The 27,787-nt window shown below is 41.8% G+C and overlaps 1 protein-coding gene across 1 annotated transcript in view; it reads left to right on the top strand.

The window, feature by feature from the left end:
• Nucleotides 1–24: 24 nt before the first annotated feature.
• The window catches only part of LIFR (LIF receptor subunit alpha), a 68,523-nt gene continuing 40,760 nt past the window's right edge, over nucleotides 25–27,787 (top strand). The window contains exons 1-4 of the mRNA XM_019650738.1: nucleotides 25–326; nucleotides 18,863–19,023; nucleotides 20,452–20,566; nucleotides 22,953–23,092. Of these exons, the coding sequence (XP_019506283.1) occupies nucleotides 18,882–19,023; nucleotides 20,452–20,566; nucleotides 22,953–23,092 (397 nt within the window). The 5' untranslated portion in view covers nucleotides 25–326; nucleotides 18,863–18,881. The remainder of the gene's footprint in view (nucleotides 327–18,862; nucleotides 19,024–20,451; nucleotides 20,567–22,952; nucleotides 23,093–27,787) is intronic.

Genomic DNA, 27,787 nt, shown 5'->3' with positions numbered 1-27,787 from the left:
CGCCGAGTGGCGTGCAGGCGCCGCCCCCGCGCGCCGCAGACCCGGCTGGAGCGTCTCCGCCGTGGCGGTGGAGGTGGCCGTTACCGTTGCCTCCGCGAGGCTCTGGCGGCGGCTGGTGCTCCCCGGGCTCGCAGCGGGCAGCGGGCCGCCCCTCGCCCGTGGCCGCCTCGAGCCGTCCCAGCTGGGACTGGGAGGCGAGGTCGTGCTCGGCCCTCCTCTTTGCCTCCAGCCCCCGGCGACTGCGGACTCCGGGCAGCCCCCGGGCGGCGGCCGAGGCAGCAGAGCTGACGGCGGGGGATGGCGAGATAGCGGCGCGTGAGCGGCCCGTGAGTACCGGGGTCGGTGGGCGCGGCGCGGGGAGCCGAGCCGCGGAGCCTGGAGCCCAGTTCCATGGGCGCGTCGCCGCGAGCGCCTGGCGGCCCGGGCAGGGTGAGGGGCAGCGCTCCGGCCGGCTCCGGTCCCAGGGTCTGGGCAGCGTCCGAGACGAGGGACCGGGGTGGGGGGGAGGGGGCGAGGCGCTCCGCGTCGTGCCGCTCTGCGCGCGCCCTTGGACCGCGCTTGGGTCCCGGAGGGCGCCGACCCTGCGGCTGCCAACTTCTGCCCCGCGGTGGGCTGTAAATTCAAAGACCAGAGTCTACCTGGGGGATGGAAAGCAGCTTTAATTTTTATTTTCCTTTGGCGATGTGATCAATCAAATGAGTTCGTGACCCAGTGCCGCAACTCTTCCTTAAACTAGTTCTTCGTCCCTTCTGTATTTACAGTGTACTCTTTGATTTACCTGTATTTTTTATATGCTCATATCCCGAGGTGCTATACTGATTAAACGCAAAGTTAAAGTGTTGGCGATCACGGTTAGCCTTCATGAAAAAAAACCATGCCTCTTCTGATGTGTTGTCTAAAAGGACAGAGCTGGAATCATAAGTTCTGACCGATAGAAAACTGCACATCAGGTGTTGTGAATTTACATCTGGGCTTAAAAAATGGGATCCTGGTCCTCACCTTCGGTTACCAAAAATACATGAGGTCTTATTTGAAGTTGGGTATCTTTGTGTTCCTTTTTTGTATGGGTGTGTTTCATAGTCAAATATTGATACAACGTGTACTGTTATGAGTGGCAATCGTATGGAAATGATTTTTTTTCATTTCTTTTTGTGTTCTTTTAAGATACGTTCAACAGGAAAGTTTCAGTTTAAAGTTTGCTTATTTGTTCGTTTTCCTTTTCAGATTTGTCTTTTAAATCTTAAAAAAAAATGCTTGGAGTAAAATTAATGTCACTTAGTATCAGTTAGGGGTACGAAAATGATTCCTAATACAGTTAAAGCAAACTCCCCTCCCCCACAAATGAAAACACCTTAATAAGCCTTTGTTTAGTGCAATTGATGCTTGCCCCTCCCCTCAATGATTATTTTGCCACAGTTCTGAAATTTCACTAATATCAGAGGGTTCCTTGTCAGAGCTTGGCAGAGGAATGGAAACCTAAGTATAGTGTGTTTTTAAAAGCAGGAGACAATCCTCTTACTTGTTTCTTACTTCGACTTTGTTTTATGGCCAGGTGGAAACTGTGTTGGTTTGGAGGCTTCATTAGGTAGTTACACGCTCAATTTAAATATGAGGTATGTTTTTTAGGTGAAGCGAGCAGCTTTTTCCCTTCCAAGAATTGAATTGAGGCTTATTTGCTTTGTAATAGGTGAGATCACAAGCGCACCTCTCTAATTAGTGGAGACTTGGATTCTCTTCTGGGAATTAAGGATCGGGAACTATGCCATCAAAGAGAAGAAACTTTTGTGATTTTTGAAAGCGTTTGCTTTTTTATGGTTATCCTTGAATAATATGTTGGTAATAATATAAAATATTCTAATATTAAAATGTATCTTATTAATTTGTGGGACAGGCAATTTATGTACAGTTAGAAGATTTAGTAGATATCAAAAGCTATAGAATGGAAAGTATACCTCTCAGCTCCCCATGCCCCATAGCAGCACCCTGTTCTCCCCAGGAACTGGGGTTACTGGCTCCTTGTATGTATCTTTCCAGATAAGCCTATGCTAGTATAAACATTTAGTATGTGTTCTTTTTGTTTGTCTTTCTGCAAATAAGGACACATTGTATACTCTGTTCTGCACCAGCTTCCCACCCTCCCTGTAGAGTACTAAATCTTGGCAGTCTCTGTATCAGTACCTAAGAGAGCTGTCTCATTCCCTAACAGCTGCTGAGCACTCCATTAAGGATAAACCAAAATTGATTTAACCTCTTCTTTATTGAGACCTGTGTAGGTTGTTTCTGTTTTGCTATAAAATTGTACAGCATTAGTTTTTGAGGTTTTTAAGTGGATTTCAATTATTCCCGAAGGCCCAGAGGCAATAAGTAACTTACTTCTTTGCATCCCATTCCAGGAAATAAATGCCCCTTCTCTCCTGTGTACATCTTTTGCTTGTATGTAATTTTAGAGTTATCCATAAGACTCTTTGGTGTCTTTGTGTTGAAGCATGAGCCGTGATGGCCAGTAACTAAAATTGTATTCCTTGATTAACACCTTAGCTCTTTGTTTCAACCCAAGGAATAAAAGAACAGATACAAATTTTTAAGGATAAACTGTAAGAAAAATTCTCAAGAGTTTAAATATGTGTTTAAACATGGTGAAAGGCTTGTATCTTTGATTAAATTGAAGACAGAGGTGGTTTGTGTTTTAAAAAACTTGTTTGCTAGTAGGTACTAAAGTCCCTGCCTTCTTTAGATTGTCACCAATATCTCATATTTTAATGTTGCTGTAATATAACTACAAACTGTACAGTTTGGGAGGTTATTAATAAGTTCTAAGGGGGACTATGCTTTCAGAAAATATTTGGCTCTTTTATTTTAAATGAAAATTGAGTGCTTTCAGAATAGAATAAATGGTATAAGTAATGCGAATGCTAAAACAGCCTGATACATTATAAAACATTATAAAATTTGAGTATAGCCAATGTTGAGCTTTATATTTCCATTAGGTTTATTTTTGAAAATGTGTTTAAGACTAGTGTAAGCTATAATGATCTTTTTGTTTAACTGATCAAACAAATCTTTTAGCATTTAAAGTGTTCTCTTTTTCCTTTATTATTTGGTACCTGTCGTTGTGATAGAAAACTGCTAATATTGCCTATATTTGCTCTTCTTAAATAAGAATTTATTGAGCATCTGTTGTATTTCAGGCAGCTTCTAGGAACCAAGAATACAGCTGTGCGCAGGACAGACAGGCCCCACTGTGAGTCCACATTTTAGTGGAGGAGTCAGACAAAAAGCAGAGAAGCAATAAAGGAGATAATATCAGATAGTGATAAGTACTGGTAAAGCAATAAAAGAGGGTGGCTGTGGGAAGAGGGGGGTAGGGAGAGGTGCTGCTGTTTTAGGTTGAGTGGCCCTAGAAGCCTCTCCAAGGTGGAGAGATGTGAGTTGAGAGCTGAAGGACAGGAAAAAGCCTTTGTTTCTGGAGACTTGGAGGGAGAGTGGCTCAGGCAGAGGGAACAGCATGCGCAAAGGCCCTGGAGTGGGGCTGAGCCTCACCTGCCAGAGGAACAGAGGGCTGCCTGTGTGGCAGAGCTCATGGTGAAGGGGAAAGGGGGTGAGTGGCAGGTGGGAGGGAAGGAGCAGGCTCTGGGACCCGTCCCTGTGTATTTGCACGAGACAAGGAATGTTTACAGGAGTGGAGGAGAGACCTTGGATGGTGGAGCTCCTCCACCTGCTGGAAGCCCCGTGGAGCAGGCACACATCTGCCTGTTCCTCATCGCTTTCCCAGCACCAGGAACAGCCTCAGCCACAATGGGCTGTGAGTACTTGTTGAATTAATGAATAATCAAAGTTGAAAAAATAATCTTGCCTCATTTGGGTCAAAATGCTTGGTTTCAGAAGTCTTTTATCTGTGCTTTCCATCTTGGCTCCGGCCCCTGACATTACCAAATCTGTTATACTGTTTGTGCAGCCTCTAAATGATTGCTGTAAGTCAGCTGCATTTGATTGCTATTGCATGAAATGAAAGTATGAAGCCTTCAAGACATACCTGATTTTCCAGGACGTGATAATGTTTTTGAATCATTTAGTCAGAAGTTTCATCTTTGATTTCAGTGGATTGGCTGTTTGCTTAAGTGTGAAATTTTCCAAAATGCCTTTTTTTTTTTTTTTTTTTTTTTTTTTTTTTTGTATACTGACTGTCTTAATTCTTTTGGGCCAATGAGAGACTAATGGACACATATATAGACTTTATGCAGGTACTTTTTTTCCCTCACAGGAAGAATGTGTGCATGTTCTATTTTGAGGAGTATCAGGAACCGTGGTATTTCCTCTTCCCAACTTCTAATCTGTTTGTCATTCTAAATATATGTTCCTTTATGTTAATTGAAAGCTCAGGAAATGAGTTTTGTGCCAAACAATTGTTATAAACATCTCATAGAAATCTGATGTCTTCATCTTGACTGTGACTTTTGGGGTTCCTGTTCAACATCAGGAGTGCTGTGATCTTGCAGAATGAGGGTTTTTAATTATTTCATTTCCGATTCAAATTGGTTGATACCAGAACCCAATAAGTTTCCATGTAAGTTAATTTTGTCTTCCAACCTTCTCTCAGAAGCTCTGTGCAAACACTGTGTAAAGAATGGATCCTGTGTCCCCTAAATCTTAAGCAAAGTCACTGTCATTGCAATGAAGGCCCTTCAGGCAAATTGCAGAAGCACGGAAGCGTCTGCTTTACATGGAGCTGGTTGTGGTAAATCTAGAGACTTAGACGTTTGAGTTGAAGCACTTTTACTACTTCCTTCACATTTCCTTTGTGAACTGTAGACATGTAGGAATTCCAAATTTGTCCCCCATTGTCTGTAACTCCAATGCATACCTTCTCCCCAAGCTGCTGCTGCTGTTCCTGTGAGCAAAGGTTGTGTTTTATGTTTTGTGTTGGAAATTAAGGAAAAACCTCTGGTGGGTGAATTTGCCATGTACTTTTGCACAGAGGTGAGAAACCCGTGCCTCTTACCCTTCCTCTGGTTTGCAGGGCACGTACGGAGGAAGACTTGGAGTGGTCTGTCCCTATAGATAAGAATATGTGTACTGTTAAGTGGCTGTGTCCTGAAAGACCACAAGGAGGAGATACTACCTACTGAAAGTGTGTGTGTGGCTCTTTCCTGGGGTGGCGGGTGGGGGGCGCCTGGGATACTGAGGCCCCGTGCTATGCTGTCCTCTAATTCCTGTCAGAAGCAGGCTTGTCCAAGGAGACCCTGGATCTGAGGAGAGCAGAAATGGTGGTGGCAGGAACAGCAAGTGGAAAATAACAAGTGGTGGCAGAAGTAGTTAGTGCCTCCTTTTCTAATATTAGAAATGCTAATGGAGCAGTGAGTTATATACATTCTGTAGACTGAATTGTGTGCATCTGTTGAGTTGGCGTCTGGAGGTAAGCTGGAGAGAAGTAAGAATTCACCACTAGAACGCCAGTGCTACAGCCCCTGAGGGTACCAGCCTTAAAGCTGGGGTGCCAGCCATTCCTGTCCACAGGCTTGGAGACTGTACCAAGTGCTGTACCAGTGAGGTCCTGTTTCACGTCTCATGCCTTGGTATTTATAGTGCATTACAAAAGTGAAGGAGGCAAGAACATTCTAGAAACCTTCTTCTAAGAAACAGGTCAAGTTGGGAGCATAAATCTTCATCTAACTGGAACCTTATCCTATTATTCCTTGAACATACCTGAATCACCAAAGTTTTACTATAGATGTAAAATGATTTTTCTTGGAAAGCCTGATTTTGATTTCATGGAAGAACTATATAGAGCTTAGAATGCAAAGCTCTTATGAGCACCAGGAACTTCAACATTCACACAAAACCAAAGGACATAAAGAATTGGAAAGCCAGCGTCTTAAGTTTACTGATAAAGAAACCAGGACCCAGAGGTGTTATAATTTGCCCTAGAATCCAGTGGTTCCAGATGGCATCCTAGCTGGGATTAGCTGGCTTTTCACTGCAGTGCTCTGAACAGCAGCTCCCCCAAGGCCAGAAGCCTTGGGCTCACCACCGTGTCCTTGGAATAGTGCCACCCTTAGCAGGCATGCAGACATGGTGCAATAAAGGAGCACCTGGAAGGAGTTTGAGAGCTTCAGACTGCACATGAGCTATAAGATAGTATTTACAAAATTTCAAAGAATGTACAACTTCTTGAGTTTTTCATTAAAAAATAGAAGTGTTGCTATTAAAGCCCAAAGTAGTAAGCCTAATATTAGCCAGACAGACAACCGAAGGTACGGTCTTTTACTTACTTACCGTGGCATCCTGAGCCCTGTGTCACTAGGTTTTCTAAGAGTCATTCTTTTAAGTTCAGTCTGGTGGGATCTGGTGTCATTAAACTTTTATATTTTGTATTTGAAAATATGTGCTTTAAAATCGAGTGTTTTCTGAATTGTTTGCTGTTTTTCTAGATATGTTTTATTAGTAGTTTCATTGTTTTTGGAACTTACGGCCATGTAGGAGTTTGATTGTTTAAAAACAAATCTAGCCAACTGGAGGGTTTTGGAAATTGTCACTTTCAAATGCTGCTGGTGGGTGTTTCGATTGTTACAACTTTCCAGGAGGCCAATTTTGTATTACTCATCGAAAGCCTCAAAAATGTGCCATGTCCCTTAGTCAGGCATTTCCACCACGAGGAATTTAAGGGGAAAAAAATAAAGCATGTGTACAGAGACCCGTCTATGGCAGGCTTCTTGCCTACGCTGTGCATGTGGGCCTCCTATTCCTGTCAGGAGCTTACTGCCCCCACAGGGAGCCTTACCTTGGTAGGAAGTGTGTTTAGTGGGGTGTCACAAAATCAGGAGGGAGGTGCACTCGGAGAGTTTGGGAAAAACTCGTCTCCAGGCCCTGCCGACCTCCACAAAAAGTAGATGCAAAACACCCTCTGATTTTCAAAGATGATTTTTGTGGTTTTGTTTGACAGTGTTTATAAATGAGAAACAACTTAAATGCTCAATGATAGGAAGATTGACGACACCTATTGTGTATACATGGGATGCAAAGCCCTTTGTTCAGTAACAGTGAGGTGGGGGCGTATTTTTTGATGTGGAAAGAGACTCAAAATTTGTAAACTGAAAAAGCAGATTGCAAAAACAGTGTGTATAAGTTGATCTAAGTTTTTGTTTGTTTGTTTTTGGAGGGTGAATGTGTGTGTGTGTGTGTGTGTGTGTGTGTGTGTGCGTGCGTGTGTGTGTGTGTGTAGTTTCCTAATTATGTAGGAAAATGCCAGGAAAATAAAATACCAAATTTTAGGTGAGATTATCTTTGTTGAAATTACAGGTGACTATTCTTTTTGTTTCCTGATTTCCAACATGTAAAGCATATTACATGGTAAAAAGAATGAACTCGGGTTCCGTTTCCCATTTACTGGTTTTGTGACTTTGGGCAAGTTCTGCGTCTGTTTCCTTATCTTTAAAAATGGGAATAGTAACATCAGGCTCACAGTGCCTGCATGTAGAGTTGGATAATTGTCCCCTCCACCTCCCCAATCTGATATGATGATTGAGGCCAATATTATATTCCTATTAATACAGGATTTTGAAGCAGAATAATTTTCTTTTATAACTTACATCAAACTGTTGTGAAAAACACTTGAGGACATTCTAACAATATGTCATTGCTTCTGCATACTGGGAAATATTTTGTTGAGTTTGTACATACTTTAAAACTGAAATCCCATTGACAAGAAATTATATTTTGAATCGAGGCATTTTTTTTCTTTTATTGTTGTCTTCAGTAATCCTATATAAGTTCTTGGAGGTCAGCGTCTGATCTTTTAGAGTTGTTAGAGTGCAATGTGATTCATTCTCTCAATAACTATTAAGGGCCTTTTTTCCCCCCTGCCAGGCAATCGGTAGGCATCAGATATGCAGCACTGCTCAGGACAGACATGCCTCGCCACGTGAATGACATAGGACATGACATGGCCAGGGCCAGCAGGCGCACACACTCAATAAATGGGTTGTTACAGTTGACAATCAATTTGGCCTCATTTTCTCTCCTTCAATTTTAAAAGAAACTTTGTCGTGTTACTTTTCAGTGAACACAAACATGCCTCTTGCTTATTCCACAAACTATTGATACATGAGGAGCAGACTAGGTATTTCTCCTTGACATTCACCAGTAATTTAGCAGTGGCTTAGATTATACATGTGTGAGAGTATTCTAGGCTAATAGTCTTAGAATTGCTACTGTATATCTTCTGTGAAGGACTTGCCTTTTTGAGTTTATCTTTTATAAAATTACTGAGATGGGTTCCTACTAATAAGTTTAGGATGAATGGAATTCATGGATATTCTATTTGAGAAATTCCAGCACATAATCTTACTGAGGATGAGGGCGTAAAGCATTCAATGTAAAATAATGTTTCCATCTGACAGTCTACAGAACTACATTAATATTGTAATTTGTTTCTTATGTAGGGACAATTTTTTTTGAGTTGGCAACAGTTGTAAATGTTTTGATAATAACATAGACCCTCAGAAGTCATGAAAAATGTCTTGCAACTTTCATGAGAAATACTGACCTTGCATTTTATTTCCTTCATTCAGCCTAATAAGAGGATGGTTTCACAAATCACTTTTTCTTCTTGTGTTAAACGCATGATAGGTTAAGTCATGTCACTGGTTGGAGCTACCAGCAAATTCAATATTTTATTCCTTATTTATCACACATTTTTTCTGTCTACCCCTTTGCTCTCCATAATCCACCTTACTCCCCCTGCCCCCACTGGAACCAGCAGTTTTTCTTTTTTTGGTGGGGGCGGGGGGGGGAGCTGCAGTTTTTACGAAGAAACACTCTTTGTCCATCTTAATGAGATGTACTGAGTATGTAATGGCAAATAGAAAGCAACCAAGCTGTGTTGACATGCAGACATTAGACTGTTGGCTAGACAGAATTTAGCCAACTTGCCCTTTCTCAGATGCCAGCTTCAATAAAATGACAGATGGCTCTGTTTTGGAACTTTCAGCTCACTTACAACTCGTCAAAGCTGTGGTTGCTGTACTCATGCATTTCGTGGGCTGTATCGCTGGGATCAAAAACTCAGATGCTCATGGGGACAGTGGAGGCCTCCTACATTGCTGAGTGGGTCTGATCTGCTTTTGATAGAGACAGTAGGAACTGTTTCACTTTCTTCTTAATTCTACAAGATAGACAACAGTGGTGCTCTGGATGGTGAATGGCCACTGATGTTTGCCTCAGTGTTGGGGATTGATATGGAAAGACTGGGAAGGTTGCACCTGGAGCAATGTGTTTGCGCTGAGTTTTGAAGGACGAGTTGGTGTTTGTTAAATAGACAAGGAAGAGTGGAGTGAGCAGGACATTCCAGGTAGAGGGTACAGTGTGTGCAGTGACACAGAGGACGTCAGCCTGGCACGTTGGGCGGGACTCCAGCACAGGGGCAGTGGGCAGAGATGGGATTGGAAAGTTAGGTGGCATGAAACAGAGCCTCACGCCATGCTAAAGTTGGCACCTTTTCTGGTCAGCCAGGGGAGCCATTGAAAATTTCAGGCATGCGAGACTGACGTTTCAGAAGGGTGACTCTAGGTTGTGCTGTGGAGGGCCTGGGAATCCAGAGCCCACGAGGAGCGCTGCAGCAGTGCAGGCCCTGGGGAGGAGCCCCCAGCCAGGCTCCAAGCAGGCCTGGCCCTAGAAGCTTGTCTTTATTTTCTTAGTAATGTTGAGGCAGTCACACATGCAGTACTAATGACCACAAGCTCCTCTCATGCTCAATCCACGATGTCCCCTTTTAAAGCTTCTGATTAAATTTAGTGGAAAAGCATTAGTGTGTTTAAAGCTCTCCAATATGTTGATGCCTTATCTTTAAGTTGCTAAATGGTCAAGGGGTCCCTCAGTGTGGGTGGTTATTATAAAATAGGGAGCAGGTGGAGTCCAGAGGGACAAAGTAGCTGCTTGAGCTCAAACTGTTGACCAGAGGGTACAAAGTTTCAGTTATAAGATGAAGAAGTTCTGGGGATCTGACATAGCATGGTGGCCATAGTTAATGATACTGTCTTATATACGTGAGATTTGCTAGGAGAGGAGATCATAAGCATTTTCACCACACGCACACAGAGGAAGGTAAGTTTGAGCTGATGGATGTGGTAATAAGTTTGATTGTGGTAATCATTTCCCAATGTATATGTATATCAAATCATCACATTGCACATTTTAAATATATACAATTTTATTTGTCAATTATACCTCCCTAAAGCTGGGAGAAAAAAATAGGAAGTAGATTGCACTTATGGAGAGATGGGATAAGAATACTTAGGGTAAGATTTATATAGGAGTGAGAGTTAATCACAATTTGGGCAGTAAGACAGACAATAATAGCTTATGTTTCCTATTAATAATACCTTCATGTTGGGTTATCTACTTACGAATTTTTCATACTAAAAATGCATCCTCCCATTTTAATACCACTGGAGGACAGATCTTAGACATGTTTCGTGATAAAATGAAGAGACAAAACACTTACCCCTCTTCTCATTATTTTGGCAGTTATATTACATTCTTGGCCCATTTCATGAAGCAGTCTTTGCTGTTTATCCCACAAGTTGCTGCTCAATCATATTTCGTCCAACCTGTATTTATTCATTCTATGCATGTTATTGTTAATATCATCATCATTTGATTTTGGACCCTAAAATTAATGCTAAATTGATCTTATTAGATTAGGTTGTTGGATTAATTTATGAGAATCTTCATTATTACATCCAGTATTTGCTATTTTGCCCATTTTTTTCATCCACAGATTTGATGAATGTGATTTTTGTATCTTTACCCAGTTCATTAATGAAAATGTCAAAAAAACCAGAACCCGTCCCATATGTGCATAATCTTGGTCCAGGTTTACTGCATCTATTCATTAGCATCTCTTGAGTCAGGTTGATCACATAGCTTTTTGTTTTTTACAGCCTGTATTTCTTCATCTTGCTCATAAATATCTCCAACCATCAGATAAGAGCTTGTTCAGACCAAGGTGGTGTCTGGTTGTTGTTTTGTTTCCTGAACATACACCGCCTGACCTTTGTCACGATGTGATAAGTGGAAGTGCATGGTAAAGCAGGTGGTATTTCCCCCCAGAACAGCATTCATTTGGGCAGGAGGTGGGTGTGATCAGCATTTCTGATAACATTCTTCATTTCCGAGTTGATAGAGGTGACAAACAAGGTGTCATATCTAAGGATAATACAACTATAAATTTTTAATGACATTTAAAGTATGGAAATTAGGTCCTGGGTCACAGTTGTGTAATTTTAGAAATAATAGGGGGTTTGTCTGATGTTTCTGCCCCCTAGTCACTGGTGAAACAGAGACTGCAGCCCAGGACTCTGGTTCAGTGAGCTTTCGCCCCACATTCTTCAGTTCAATGTAATGGTCTAGAGGTGAAATTTGTAGTCAGACCTGGATTCAAATCCAGGTTCTGCCCCCGACTAGCTGTGTGACTTCAAGTGTCAAAAACTTCTCTGTGCCTCATTTTCCTCGTTATAAAAAGGTGGAGAATAATAATACTGACTTCATAGGGTTGTCACGGGGATTACATTTGATATTGCATTTAAAGAAGTTAACACAGTGCCTGCTTATAATAAAACAATACATAAACAATGCATGATATCTGAAAAATAATATCTATGAATTCTATTTTATATTATCATGGCTGACTTAGCTAAAACCAGCATTTCAACTACACAAAACTATTACATATTAATATTTTTTTCCTTAGAATTTAAAAAAGCTTAAGGGTAGTTTTATCCTATGTAGCAAATAAAAAAACCTCCAGCAATTCAAGCTGATGTTGCCTTTTTATTCATAAGGTTTTCTATAGTAAACCAGTGCATTCAAAAGCATACTGTTCAACTTTCTCTTCAGAATGTAAAGAAACAGTGGGGTGCCATCAAAGTGTTTTAAGTCCTCACCAAAGACCCCATTGGGGTGGATTTGTTCCGTTCACTCAATAACTCCTGAGTATTTAGCACACGTAAAACCTTCTTACATGCAAGATCAATTGCTGCTCTTAGGGAGATCGTAATTAATGGGAAAAGATGGTAGTGGCAGGGAAAGACAAATCGCTGTGACATCTGGTATGATATGATACCTGCCCAAAGCTCCAGTTAAACAGAGTGCAGTGGGAACAATAAGAGAGCGCCAGTACCAGGAGGTGATGGTCTGCAAGAGAACCGGGATGTGGACACGACCCAAGGATGGGGAGTGGAGGAGGACGGCAGAGTGTGGAGTGCAAGTTTGCCTTTGAGTGTGTCCCATCTGCAGGCTGAGCACTTAGTGGGACAGTCTCCTGACAGTTGGCCTAGAGCTTGAACAAGTGATGAGGGTTAGAGATAGAGATGCGATCTAAAGCCAGGAGAGTCCTGGTGGAAGATGGATTGTGGGAGGCCCTTGCTGGAGGCCATGACATGAAATGAATTATTGGGTTGTCGGAAAAGTCATGACGTCTTTTTCTATGTTTTTCATTGCAAAAATGTGTAATGACTTTTCCGACAACCCAATAAGTAGTGATTTAAATTACCTGAGGGCCTGAGCCAGAGCAGTGGAAATGAAAAATAGAGGTAAAGGTGAGTGGAAAGAATCAAGACATGTTTTGGAGGTAAAACTGGTAAGTAGGTGGAAGGGATGAGGAAGGAAAAAGGAGTCAAGATGACTCCTGCTTGGGTGGCTTAGGGGAGACGAGTTCATGAAGGGGGCCGGGAGCGTGAGAGCCTGTCTGGAAGGGAAGGCGCGTTCAGTTGTGTACATGTGGAGCTTTCAAGGAATCGATGAAGCTCAGTGGATGTGTAGCATCTAGATATTTTGTCATTCCTGAAGGACCTCATTTGAGTGGATTTGTGTAGATAAGCAAGACATTGTCCAGTAGATGGTTAATCTGTAACAGGGAAGGGGCCAGTACTGGAAATACAGACTTGGAAGTCATTAGTTATGAGTGGTGGTTAAAGCCACCAGAACAGATGATGCTGTTCCGTGAGGGAATGTGGAGGGGAGAAGCATTGGGCTCTTAAAGGATTCCCACCAAGGACGTTGAGAAGGAGTTATCCGAACGGCATCTCAAGTCAGTGCGGGAAGGAATGGATTATTTAATTAATAGTGTTGGGATAAGTGGTAACCATTTTTTTGGGGGAAGAGGAGGGCTGGTCTTACACTGTTCACCAAAATTAATTTCACATGGATTAAAGCTTAAAATGTTAAGAGCCTTAAATGTACTTGAAGACTATATAGATGACACTTTAAATAGTCTTGGTATGAAAAAGAAGTTTTGATCAGAAACCATGAAGGACAAAATTGAGAAATCTGACTTAATGAAGAGTGAAACAAAAACCTCATTGGAAAGTAAGAAAGCAAACTAGGAAATACACTTGCAATGTATATAACAGCGTTAATATGCATCTTAAGATATTTCTTTCTTGTCAAGTAGTGAGGAAAGGATTAATGCCTAATTAGAAAAGTGGGATAAAGAAAGAATAAGCAGTTTATAAATAAAGCATTGCAAATTATCAGTAAACATGAGAAGCTATTTTGAGTACACAATCAAGGAAATGCCATTTATGGCCGAACAGTTGAAAGAGATTTTAAAAAAAAGAGAGATGACCCTTGATCTTGGTCAGTGTGGGGACACGGATACTGGGAAATGAGCTGTTCCTGATTCTTCTTGAAGGAAAGCTTTTATCATGCTTATTTTATTTTTTTATTTTATTTTATTTTATTTTATTTTACTGGGGAATTGGGGAAGGGGACCAGCCAAGTTGTTATTCTTCAATCTTTGTTATGGAGGGCGCCAGTCACCATCTGGCTTCCTGTCAGCAGCTTGTGGCCTCTGAGCTGAAGGTTCTGTGTTCAATCTTAGTTGCATGTGGGCGTAGCCATCATCCCATACGGGAGTTGAACCAGCAGCCTTGTTGTTAAGCGCGCACGCTCTATCCACTGAGCCATCTGGGCTGCAGCTCAGCTCAAGGTGCCGAGTTCACTCTTTAGTTGCGGATGGGCATAGCCCACCATCGAACAGGCAATCTTGTTACACCAGCTGAGCCATCCTGCCACCTGTTGGCAGCTCAGCAACAGCTCAGCTTGGACACAGCATCACTGGCTCATGTGGGAATTGAACCAGCGGCCCTGTTGCTCAGAGCTCACGCTCTTAAGCCAACTCTTAACCAACTGAGCCACTCGGCCGGCCCTGTCATGCTTTATTGCATGTGAAAGGTCTCTTGGGGGGCCAGCCGAGTGGCTCAGTTTGTTAAGAGCACAAACTCTGAACAACAGGGTGGCTGGTTCGAGTCCCACATGGGCCAGTGAGCTGTGCCCGAGCTGAGCTGCTGCTGAGCTGCCAGCAGGTAGCAGGATGGCTCAGCTGGTGAGAGCACGTGCTCCTAACAACAAGGTTTCCGGTTCAACTCCCGCATGGGATGGTGGACTGTGCCCACCCGCAACTAAGATTGAACAGGGCATCTTGAGCTGAGCGGCTGCAAGCTGCCAGCCTGGACTTGGAGCTGAGCTAACTGCCCTTAAAAAAGGTCTCTTGGATATTTTTGAACAGGAGGCGATGTTCTTCAGGTTGTTTCTGTAATAATAGAGGGTTTCACCCTTGTGATAGAGGGAAGAAACTAGTGTATTTGTTTCATAGCCATTTGTTAACCTTTATTGGAGGCTGTTGCATGTCAGTCACTCTTACAGCCTAGCTGGGGTGCGGGATGAGTGTGTATGTCACTGTTCAGTGTGGTAGAGCTTCCTGAGGACCCGGAAGGATGAGAAGGACTGGAGTGTGAACACTGCCCACAGGCATTCCACAGACGCAGTGGTTCGAGGGGAAGCCCCGAAACCAGTGGGAGTGTGGGGCACTGGCTGAGCTGCAAGTGGTTAGCCCTGCTCTGTGAAAGCATCCATGGGCAATACATAAACTGTGGGCATGGCTGTATTCTAGTAAAACTATTTACAAAAGCAGAGGTGGATCAAATGTGGCTCATGGGTCATAGTTTGTGCAACCCTGTAACGGGGATGCAGTTAAAGTGTCCTGGAAGCCGAAGGAGCAGCTAAGCTTTGGGGGAATTGCGGAAGGTACTGCAAAGCTGGTGCTGAGCTCTCTCACCGCCTACCAGAGCTTCCCAGGTGAACCAAAGGCGGCGGCAGAAAGGAGGACAGAGGAACTTTCAGGCACAAGGAAAAACATGTGCAAATGAATTCATGAAGGGACCCAACAGCTTGGAGAACAGAGTCAATTTTAATGGGAGCTGGAATGAGATTGGGGCAGGTGGGTAGGGGGTGGCGCACAGGGCTTCTTTCCTGCATTCAAACTCATTTCATGGATCATTTTACTCGTCTTTTAGGGGGTGAATTACATCCTCTAGTAGTAGCCCCTAGACTAGAGAATGGGTGCATGGCGGGCTGTGTTTTGCACCTGCCTGGGCAGTTTACCTGTTCGACCCCTGCAGGCATCCGTATTAGCACGCTGCTGCTGCATCAAGAGACAGCTCTCCTCGTTTTGAAAATTAGCTCCTGAAATTCTATAAAATTGTGTTCTCCTCTAAGAGTAAAGCCTTGGTGAGGGAAAAGCAAGTTCTGACAATGTTGCTATCAGAAGGGAGCAGAGACAAGGTCCATGTGTCCCTTTTTTCCCTGGAAGCATGCTTACGTTGGAAGGCTTTGCTCATGTGCGGGCCTCAGTAAAGTTTGTTTTGAAAGTTTTGCTTGATACAGAACCCAGATCTATTACAAGCATAATTTTATATTGCCTAAATGACTTCCCCACAATTTTCTATGTAAATGTTACGATAAAAGAAAGTCTTCCTGATCATCCTGCCTGTTTTCGGTTAAGCAGGCCTGCATCTGCGTGCTTGTGGCCTGCCTACAGGAATGGAGTATTGCAGCTTAACTTTGGGAGGTTTCTCCTATGGACCCTGAGAAGGGCTGGCCTCTGTGCTACAGTGCTTGAGGCTAAAGCAGGGAGGGATTAAGTGATTTGCCTTCAGTCGTACCGCTGAGTAAATGGAGCCAGGATGAGCCAGAGTCCGCAGCACCTGGCCCAGAGCTCACCCGCCATCCCCCTCTTGCCACTTAGTGGACACACTTCTCTTTTCTGGAATAACTGTGACCTTGTAGTGAGGGACTGTCTCATTTCAAGATAACGTTGAGCCAGTCAGCGAATATGGTTTGTGATCATTTTGGTCTCCTTGATTAAGTTATTCCTGTACACGCTGCGTAATTCTATATCACATTAGCAACTGGCATTTCAGACATTCCATGAATACATTTTCATTCTAATGAGTAAGCTCAGTGATACTGGAATTGACTAGGAAGTTGTTCATCAAGAAAATAATTGAACACTTAAGATGTGCTCATGCTTCGTGCATGTTTTGGTTATATTTATTTGAGCTATTTGGGATTCATTTCCTCGATTTCTGACAGTACTCAGCAATAATCAAGAAGAGATTTTGCCATTTCCTTTCTCGAAGGAGAATGTTTTTTTAATTCTCTTATTAGGCTTGCTATTTAGATGGTGGATTTCCTTTCCTTTATCAAGTCTGTTTCTCATATTTCCTTTCTCACATTTTCTATTTTTGTCTTTTTTCTGAGATTGCTCAATGCTTTTATCTGTCTTTTTGCAAATTTTAATATCAGGCAGTGTATTTAACTTATCAGAGCTATTTTTATTTCTGATTATTCCTTTTTCATTGCATCCTCTTCTTGTTTCTATGGCTGTGCCATGTTTGCTCTGAGAATACTATTTAGAGGTGGTTGTCTGTTGTTTTTTTCTTTTAGTTTTCCTGTTTTCCACATTATTCCTATTTCCTCTGGGAGTAATTTTTATTTTCCTTTTGGTTATCTAATTTATTCTGAATTTCTCTCTAATGTTGTAGGCTTTGAGATCCTTGGTTGTTCGTTCCAATATAAAAATGAGACAATATTAGGCCTGACAAGGTGTTCTCAGTGCATTGGAAGGACTTGTTGACTGGCAGCCTTCATTCAGCACCAGTGGACGGGGCCATCTTTGCTCTGAGGACGCCCTCAGTGTCGGACGTGGAAAGCTTTCCTGTGTTGGGCACCTCTGTCTTTGTTAGCTGCTTTGGTTTCCTCACCTGTTCTTTTACGCCCTGTAGGGAGAATGCCTCTGTGTGGAGTGGGGAGTAGGAGCATATCAGTGTTGATTTCTGTAAACAAACCTTGGAATCCTTTAGCTTCAGCCCCAATAAGTCACTGCCTTCTCCTTCATGTACCCCGAGAGAATGTAAATGGCACCACCTTCCATCCACCATAGTATTTCCACCAAATCTAGTAGCCATCCTTGCTTCTTACGAGGTCTCCCCATACCTCTCACAATGCACAGAATATGTTTACAGCACTTACTATGTGCTTGGCACGATCCCAATTTACATATATTTACTTGTTTAATTTTCACCACAAACTTATGAGGAAAATACAGTTATCATCCCTACTTTACAAATAAGGAACTGAGGCACAGAGAGGTGACGATCGCCCAGTAGGTGGCAGAGCTGGGATTCAGACCCCATCTGTGCTTTTAACCACCATGCTGTCCTGCCTGTAATGCATTGGTAAGACCCCCACCTCTGGGGCAGAGCCTGAACCTGACCACCCTTTGCCATCTCTGCTCTCAGAACCCTTGTCCTTGCCACTGACGTGTTCATCAGGACGATGGTTTTTTGCCTCTGCTCCCTCCCCTAGAGTCTGTCCTCCAGGTCGCAGCTAGAGAAATCTTCCTAAAGTGCAAATGGGATCATGATCTTCCCTGATTAAAACACTGCGGTGGTTTCTCATCTCAACCTCAATAAACGCCATATCCTTCCGATGGCCATGAGGCCCTCTGCGCCTGACCAGCCCAGGTCTCTGACTCGCCTCCCTCCTCTCTTCCTGGGAATCCTGTCCTTGCCTTTGTGCTTGCCCCTCTTTCCCCTGCCCTTATCATGCAGGCCTTCCCATCAGTCAGACCTCAGCACAGTGAGCAGGCTTCACTCACTCTCACGCACATTGACATACTCTACTTTTTTCAAGTGCATTCCAGGATCTGTAGTGTCTTATTTGTTTATATAAGAGCCTAAGCTCCTTGAGGGCAGGGACTTTGTCTAGTTCCCCGTTGTGCCTGCAGTGCCTGGATGAGGACCTGACTCGGGAGGCTGTCTAAGCGTTTGCTGGCAAGTATCAGGGAGCTCCTCCCTGCCACCCCCAGATCCAGGCACTGCTCCTTTACAAGAATTCCGTTTTCAGCAGCAACGTCTTGCAATCTCATCTACCGATGTCCCTTTCCCACTACGTGTGTTGTAGTTTAAACTTCAGTCATTTGTGTGTCATTATCAATACTTTTGTCATATCTGCAAAGCCCCTGTATTATGATTTACCCCAGTTTTTTCTCTGTTTAAACTATTTAAATTTATATGAAATAGAAATTTTGTCACAGTATAAATAAAAAAGAAAACACATGTTGTCACAAATAGGTGACTATAAAAGTTAATATATACTAATTAAAATTTAAAATGTCATTCCATGCATCACTTAAAATTGTCAAAACTTCAGTTTTATGCACTGCTTTTCTTTACCTTCATAACATTAGAGTGCAGAGTTGATAAACATGTATTCAGTTGTAATCTTGAACTTGAATCGTATCACTTGAAAATTGACCCTGAAATGGATCTCTGCAGCAACAGCTGTGTCTGATTTTAAATGTCTCCTAAAGCCAAGTCAGCTTGAGTCCAGTATCTCCAAAGTTGCTAATGTATAGTATGTTTCAGTAGCTGTCAGTATCTGTTTTCAGTGCTAGTGTGCACAGCATAAGGTGCATGTTTGGAGCAGTTTGAACACCATTTGAACGAGACGTCTCCTCTTCTAGGACTGAAGACATTGCACTGATGATGGATGTTTCCTTATGCCTGAGGCAACCATTCTGGATGGTGGACAGTACAAGAATGAGGGCGACTTCCAATTTCCGGTGGCTCTTATCAACATTTATTCTTCTATATTTAACGAATCAAGTAAATAGCCAGAAAAAGGGTAAGTGCATCAAACTCATAGAAAATGAACTGATTGCATTGCGATCTTGTGCCTTTATTGAAATCTTTAGGTTTTTGGTGGTTAAAATCCATTTCTTTGTCTTCTTTTTTTCTATGTACTTTTGATTTCTTTTACAAAGGCCCTTAAAATGTCATATAAATGAAATAAAATATCTTTCTTTAATAATATTTGTTTTCATCTTATTTAAATATTTTAAGAATGTTTGTGTAGATGTTAACCTAGCTTATTTCTAGAAAGAACATTATCATCCTTTGGCCCCTGGGTTCAGTTGTTGTATTATTTCTATAATGAAACAGATCCTTTTTCCTCAAGATCAGCATGGAATAACTTTATTATGATTACGGATGATTACTAATGTGAGCGCTTGTAATGTTTTTGTTTTCTGTCTTATATAAATAACTTTATAATAATTTATTGCTATCGTGACTATCATGTCAACCATGCATAAAAAGTAAAGAAAAAACTTTTTTCGTAGATGCTTAGATAGAGGGTCTGAGATAGAATACCCTTGTTACACTATAATTGGCCTTTTCCCTTCCCTCCTTCCTTCCCTCTCTCTTCCTTCATTTCTCCTTTTGTCCTCCTCCTTTCCCGCCTTCTCATACCCTGCATTTTTCTTTCTTTTCATTTCTCTTTTAGAATGACATTTTTTTCATTGTATAGTACTTACACATTCCATGATGTAATGTTATTTTATAGATTTGAGTAAATACTATTAGGATTGAATTCTTCTGAATTATTTGTTACTTTTCAGTTGTTTACGCCCACATGAAATATATATTTTTCAGTCTTGTGTGAGTTCATTACTGTATAAATTTAATATGCTTCATAAAAATCTAAAGATTGTTTATGGGATTTCTGTGTAGGTGGCATTCTGGTAGCAAGCAGTAAAGTGGCAGTGCCTGGGAGTGTTTAGAAGCTATGTTTGTGGGATTGGGAAAGACATAATTTTTACCTAGAACTTCTTTGGGGGGTGCGGGGGTGACACATTGGGCTGTGGAGATTAAAATTATCCCAGGCCCTCTCTTGATCTCATTACTGAATCTATATAGGCGCTCCCTCTATTTATCTGTGTTGCCTGGAAGTGGAATTTTTGCTAAAAGCCTAACCCCAAAGTGGTTCAATGGTTGGCCCACTTTCATCAGGTTACTGTCGAGTTTTTTTAAGCCAGAGCTACAGAAAGAAATACAAAACCTGTCACCTCCTGTGACTGCAGGATCAGCTCAGAGAGCATGGGCCCTCTGCAGACACATATGCTTGTGCTTACGATGGAAAACGGTTTAACTTATTGAATTTTTGCAGTGTAGTTAATTTATTAAGTATGGTGTGTGCGTGCGTGCGTGCGTGCGTGCGTGCGTGTGTGTGTGTGTGTGTGTGTGTGTGTGTGTGTGGTTTCTCCTTCTTCAGGGGCTCCTCATGACCTGAAGTGTGTAACTAACAACTTACAAGCGTGGGACTGTTCTTGGAAAGCACCCTCCGGAGCGGGCCGTGGTTCTGTTTATGAAGTGTGCATTGAAAACAGGTAATAGAAACACATTGATTACTTTACAGCTACAACCCCAAAATGTTAGAGCTTTAAGGTTTTGTTCTATAAATTTTTAAATGGAATTGCAAATCTTAGCTCTCTATTTCCTAAAAATTGTGAATCTTACATTAATCAAGATGTAAACAAAACTTTCTCCTGGCCAAACCTTTGATTGTTCTACGAGTAGGGACCACACCTCTCCTGTGCCTGTGGGTTCTGACCTGCTAGGGGAAAGCTCACCATCATCTACCTATATCAGTTAGGCTGAAGTTTTAACTCTGCCTAACAGAAGATGTCAGTAATAGTGGCTTAACAGATAGGCATTTACTCTCACGTAAAAGGCCTGGAGTAGGCAGTTCAAGGCTGATGTAGTTGTTTATGGCCAGGAGAGACCCAGGGTTTTCTGTATCATGCTCCTCTGCCATCTTTAGCATGTTTCTTCAAGGAGACTTCTAAGAAGTCCCACACAACACCTCCATTTACATCTCACTGGCGGAACTTAAGTGGCTAAACCTAGTTGCACAGAGGCTGGGCCATGCCTACTAGCCGAATGGCAATGTGCCCAGAGAGTAAGCAGTGGGTTAATACTATTAAGGAAAGGAGGTAAGTGGGCATTAGGAGGCAAGTGGCGGGCTCTGTCACACCACTGGGCCCTCTAGGTAATGTTGGAGTGGGCTAGAAGCTCTGGAGCCTGGACCTGAGGCCTCTGGGCTGCCTGCAAGCCAGAATTATTCCCTTGCTTTCCCTGAGTCCCAGCAGGGCACTGGGTTATTTCACGAAGCACAGCAGCTCCACGTCCCAGTTTGCTGATGAGTGGTCCTAATGTAAATTGACATAAATGTGTATTTAAACACACTCAGATATTTTTCTCCATTCAGTGTGCATTTACTGAGCATTATTCTAAGCATTAGGGTAATTTATCAGCCTGGATGAGTTCAGCTGTGTTGCAGAAACAACTCTCAAATCTTATTTTCTGATGTGAAAATAAAGGATTATTTCCTGCTTGTGCTTCGTTTGTCCTGGGTCAGCTGGCATCTCTGCCCCTGTGTCTTCCTCAGGGCCGCAGGTCGAAGGGCCCCCACCCTCCAGCGCTCAGGTGGTGAGGCTGGGGAAGGAGGGAGCACAGCCTGTGCTGGCTTTTAGAGCTTCCTTCCTGAAGTGATTGGTGTGACTTTCACTCCAGTTTCTCTGCGAATAAAGTCACATCACCATGCTTTGCTTCAGAGGAGCAGGGAAGTGCAACCCTACTGTGAGTCTAGAAGGGAAGGACCTGAAAATTTTGGTAAATAGCACTGAGGAGCCACAGGCTGCACAAAGGGGAAGTTGTTATAGTTCTGGCTCCCCACGAGAGCACAGTGAACTAATCCTGAGGACGCCATGGGTCAAGTGCTGACAGAAGCTGCATGTGTGGGGCCAGGGGGCTTTGGCTAAGGAGTATGGCGACCCAGAGGCGCCTCAGAGGAAGTGTGCTGTGCAGTAGAAATGCTCAGTTTTCTCAGCAGAAGAAGGACAGAAGGACACGCCTGGCTGAAAGAACATTGGGGTACAATGGCATGAACGTATGAAATAGCTCAATTTAGAGAGTTCAGGTGGCGTGTGCGCCTGGCACCAAAAGAAGCCTGGCTATATGAATGGACTGCCAAGCCCTCCATCCTCTGTGTGAACAGCCTGAGCTAACTGCTGGTGGGGCGGGGCAGGTAGCGGGAGCCGCCCCAAATCCCTTCACTTCAATCGAAATTTTTTGAGAAGTTAGAAATGTATATGAAGAACAGTAAAAGGAATGTAAGTGTGTTCTGTAAAGATACGAAGGGCTGTGGAACCACAGAGGAAAAAAATCACTTTTGTCTGTGAGATAATGGATGGGGAACTGGAAGCATTTTGAAAGCAGAACTGACGAGAAAGTTTTGTTTAGTGAACCGTGAGCCAAGCAAGACAGAGCAGACAAGTTGACAGCATGATTTTTGGGTGTGACAAGTAGCCAGTTTCCTTTCTGTGGTCAGCATCTGTTGAGCACTATCTTAGTGTACGTCTGGCCTAGAAGTTTCGGGTGTTTAGGGAGGTGGGGAGGTAGGACTGCGAAGGGAAGTGGGGTGGGAGTTTGAAGAGCATGCCAAGTTCCTAAATTTCTCGAAAAAGTCATCTAGTCAACTTGCAGCTTACTCAACTTTCCAGTACAGCCTCGTTATTTTTCGTACACCCACAATGATGCACTTACCATGAACCTCTTTTTTTTTTCATTTTTAAAATGCAGTATAACCTATCATGTTTTTGTATACAAAAGAGCATAAAGTATTTTCCAGTGCATTTTGTATTAATCAAGTTTTAATGAAAATTGTACTGTTAATTTTATCTGCTGATTAAAATTTGATTTCTTGTATTGCAGGCCCCGTTCTTGTTATCGATTGGGGAAAACAAATACTAAAATCCCAACACTTTTACCTGGTGATCATGAAATAACGATAAACCCTATACATGATTTTGGAAGTTCTATAAGTAAATTCATATTAAATGAAAAAAATGTTTGTAAGTATTTGAAAATAACTCAGAACAGTGCTTTCGTTAGTGTTGTGTTTTATAATTGGCAGGAACTGACTATTCTTTTGAGCTTCACTTGTTATGCCAATACTTTCATTTACCCAGCAACCATACTGTGAGTTGTAGAGCATAGCCATGATAAAGGAAGTACACTTGTCTTTCAGGCAAAGTAGACGTCATAAAGTTCAAGATCCTTCTCAAAGCTCGATGTTTCCTGCATGCCTTTCAGAATTTCTCAGACGCCCCTTGCTCTAGGAAATAGTCTTTGACCCAGCCCTCCCAGAGGAGACCCCATTCCTGTCTTCACTTTCTCCTTAGGCAATCTGTACTTCTCCTTTGTGATATTTCTCACAGTTCCATTAGTAATTTATTATGTCATTAGATGCTTACTGTGTGTCTCCTTCCAAAGAAAATAGGTCCTGTGAGGGCAGGACTTTGATTCTACACCTAGCACCTGTCCGGTGCCTTGCACACAGCAGGCATCTTTTACAGATGTGCTGCTTGAATGCCTTAGTTCATACGCTGCGAGCTGAGTGGAAGCACGACATAACCCCAGGCTGACAGATGGGAATTTTGCTTTGCAGTGAGACTTTTTTAATGGTGGGGTAAGCAGGTTGGTTGGCTCCTGACAACTGTTATGTAATGGCATCATAATGATATTATAATAAGTCTTATGAGGATGGCTTACTTTGAAGCAAGGGAAGGAAAATGTAATTAACGTGGTGATCTGTCCAATTTTACGGGCAGGATGCTCGTTTGTAGTGGTCTGTGTCTGAGATAGCACAGATTTTGAAGGAATAATAACAAAACGTGCTCTCCAGAAACTTAGAATCTGCCCCATTTTCTGGCTAAAGTGTTGTCTGCATGATGCTACTTAGGGTCATCTTTCAAGACGAAGCGAGAAGAGCGTGTTTGTTGTTTTCTTTCTATAGTTGTATGTGAGATCCATGTGCAATGGTTTTATACAGACCAGATTGATCCCCATACCAACAGAGAATACTGTGCACCCTTACATGCATTTTCTATACACATACATATAAGCGGTAAGGCTCATATGACTTTATAACCTGCTTAACAGAAGACATAGATTTTCCAGTTGTTATCTAAAGACATCTACTATTTTTACCAGCTGCATAGTATTCCACTGAATGGAGGTACTATAATGACTTTAAGTGATTGAGTATTAACATTGAGATTTTTATTTCCAGTTTTTCAATATTATAACCAATGCTTTAATGAACATCTTTTGCACATATAAGTTTCTGAATTTGTGTGATACTTTCCCTGGGCTAACTTTCTAGAACTGGGAATACTACATTAAAGATTTTCCTCTTTTTATGATTTTTGATATCCATTGCCAATTGTTCTCCAAAAATTTTGAATCTCTTTGCATGTTCCACAAACATCATATTAGAGAGTGACTGTTCTTCCACATCCTTGCCAGGACTGGGTATTGTCATTTTCAGTTTTGCCATTTCAGTCTGATGGCCCCAAAATGATAAAACTGCTGTTTTTGCATTTCTTTTATTACTTTTTTTTTAAAAATGGTCAGTCATTTTTATTCTTTTCTGAATTATTTGTACCCTTTGTAAATTTTCTCATGTTGAAATTTATCTTTTTCCTCATCAGTTCACAAGAGCTCTCTCTATATTATTGTTATTAATTCTGTCATATTTGCTACAAGTATTTTTCCAAATTTAAACTTTGTGGTATTTTTCACACCACAGATTTTCATTTTACATAAATAGAATCTCTTGCTATTTTTCTTCATGAGTTTTTGGTTTTGTTTTCATGGTTGATTTAAATCTTTCATTCATATGGAATTATTTTGCAGTAAGGTATGAGGAATCTAACTTAATTTTATACCAGCTTTTTAAAAAATTTCCCAGGACTCTGTCAGAGAGCCTGTTTGTTTTGTTTGATTTTTCAGTAAGTATTCAGAAGTTTCTGTGTGGAAAGCTTCTTTAAGATGACAGTGTTAGAAAGAATTCAAAAGGCAAATCAGGACAGACCCTACATAACCTATTTGATTAATAGTTCATTGTTTTTGCATATCATGTAATTTGTTGATAGCATTTTTAATAATGGCCTGATTTTAATTTGAATATTAGATTTATAATATCCCAATACTAAGATACTACTACTGCTACTAAGATAACACTGATAAGAAAATTGAAAAGCAAATTAGATGAATATAAGAGAGAGAGGTGGATGCATCAGCAAATCTTTGAGCACCTACTATGCAAGAGAAGCTATGAAATGATAGGTAGCTGTGCATTAGAGAATCCGGGGGTTTTGGCAATTTGCTACTAAATAAAAGTATGAGAATTTAAGTTTCTCCATGTCTTAAGATGATTTCAAAAGTGTACATATAAAACAAACAATACATATACACACACACGTAATATGTTTCCAGTTGACAAGGGCAGGCACAAAAATAAGTCTTTCTAAGAATTTTAATGTCCAGGTTTCTAAAAATAACCTGAAAATTTGGATCTGTCTGAGGCAGAATAAATCCTGTGGATCCTATAAAAGAGTTGGGACATATCCCGTCTTCTGATGTTCTAAGGCAAAAACAACAGGGCGGTGATGAGTAAAGATGCACTAGCTTTAAAAAATAAACAAGAAATTTCTTTCCTAACTGAAAAGTTCCTAGTTTCTAGAAGGCAAGTTAAAATGGTCCTCAAGTGTCTATATTTTAGCTGGAAAGAAATGCAGATGATAGTTCATGGGAACTTAGGAGAACTTCCCATGGAACTACTATAAAGAAAGAAGTACTGTAAAACAAATGTGCATGTTTATTCCTTTCATTTGTAATTACTGTCTTTAGCTTGAAATATTGTGTTTTGTTGTGAAATATTGTGTTATGACTTGTGTTTTGAAGAGCAGCTATTTAGATAAAATGTAAATTATATGGTCTTTTCAGGGAGGAAAGCATTTTAATAGACGAGTGTTGCCTTAGTAAAATACTCCCATGTTTCATAATTTCTAAGTTACTGTATCTTGGATATCTTGAAACATTTGAGGGAACCACGTTCTTGGAAGCCTCTGCTTGGTGCAGTCACACTGGCACCTTGAACTTTCCCTCTTCTTTTCTTCTTGTTTGCTCCTTTAAAAGCAGCGTCCCACTTAATGTGTCTATGAAGCATCCTCTACGGTCCTTATGTAGCCGTGTAACTGTTGACTTTGCTGAGTAGTTTAGACTTTAAATGTACTGTTTCCTGTATAGCCCTAAACATGTCACATAAATCCAGTGTGGAGCCCTGTGATCAGCAGATTTTAGTGAAATTTATTAAGTACTTACTTTTAAGTTCCCAGACTAATTTATATTGGTCGACTCTGCCATTTTTGTTGTTTAGCACAGTCAGCTGCCCCTACTTCTGTAAACCTCTGCAGGGTGTGCTTGCCAGGACTTTACTTAATTGATCCTCGGGCTTTGTGGAGAAGCACTCGATAGATAGATATGAGCCATGAGAGTGTGTCTCTCTAGATTTCTTTTATCTTCTTCACCTTACTGTCATTTGAAGAGGGAACATGCAAAAGAGAGCCCCAAGTTTCTCTGTCCTTCATCCAGAAAGCCTACGTTTTGTAGAAGGGAACAGGCTCATATCTTGTGTGTTTTCCAGTGATCCAAAAAGTTTCAGTAACTTATCCCTTCTAGGTAGGGAGACTTGAAGATTTTGAAGAATGGCTTACTTTTTTTCTGCTACTTTTTTTTAGTTTACCAGTTTCTCTCTGTGACAGGCCCATACCCTTGAGCAGGGTTTTTCTCTTTACCTTTTGTAATGCAGCGTCAGAGCCCACTGCCTTCCCAAGCTGCTTTCTCAAATATTGATCATCCCCTCACCAGTGTCAGTGGTCTTTTCTGTTTCCCTCTATGAAATCTGTTTTAGTTGGTTTACATGACACCCCATTTCTTTTGTTCTCAGTCATCCTGGGTTTTCTGTGTGCCCTTCTGCTTCTATGTCATGCCTTCTCAGTATACTTGCTCTGGTTCCTTGAAGGTGTATCTACCCATAGCCCACAAACACGCTTTGGATGTTTTAGGTCTGTGCATTCACATTCATTTCTTCAGCTACACTCAGTGAGTTCCTCTTGAATTTGTATAGACGGTTCTCACTCAGTTCTCTGCAGACCCCTACATCGATCACCTCTTCTTCCCCTGACACTTAGTCGACCACAGCAAGTGTCCTGCATCTCTTCACAGTCGTCCCTGATTCCTTTTGCCTCTTTTGCTGCTTTCTGAGCTAGAAACTTGAGGGAATCTTAAATGTTTGCCTTTCTCATTATACTAACCCTTCATTTCTTTGATCTAGTCATTTCTTTGAAATGCCCATCAGATTTTGTCCTTTTTTTTCTATGTATGGTAACGTGATCCAAGCCTTATTATCCTAGCCAGTGCTTCTCCAGTGGTCTCCTGCTGGATCGCCTTATCTCTTTCTCAGTCCCCTGTGTACCGCTGCAAACATAGCCTTCCCAAAGGACTTCTAGATCCTGCTAAGCACTTCAGATCTGCACAGTAACCCATTGGCTTCCTCCCCCAATGCCTTGGTCTTTAATTACAATGGTCTTGCTGCTATTTTCGGATGCCTATAACCAGGACTAGCCCATAGCATCCTCATGTGGGGACTTCCCGCAGCTCTGACAGTGGGAGATGAGTTGGAAGGCTCAGAGAAAGCAGTT

This window comes from Hipposideros armiger, unplaced genomic scaffold (assembly GCF_001890085.2).
Source record: "Hipposideros armiger isolate ML-2016 unplaced genomic scaffold, ASM189008v1 scaffold_146, whole genome shotgun sequence".
Classification (NCBI taxonomy): Eukaryota; Metazoa; Chordata; class Mammalia; order Chiroptera; family Hipposideridae; genus Hipposideros; species Hipposideros armiger.
This window is presented reverse-complemented; position numbering and strand designations above follow the sequence as displayed.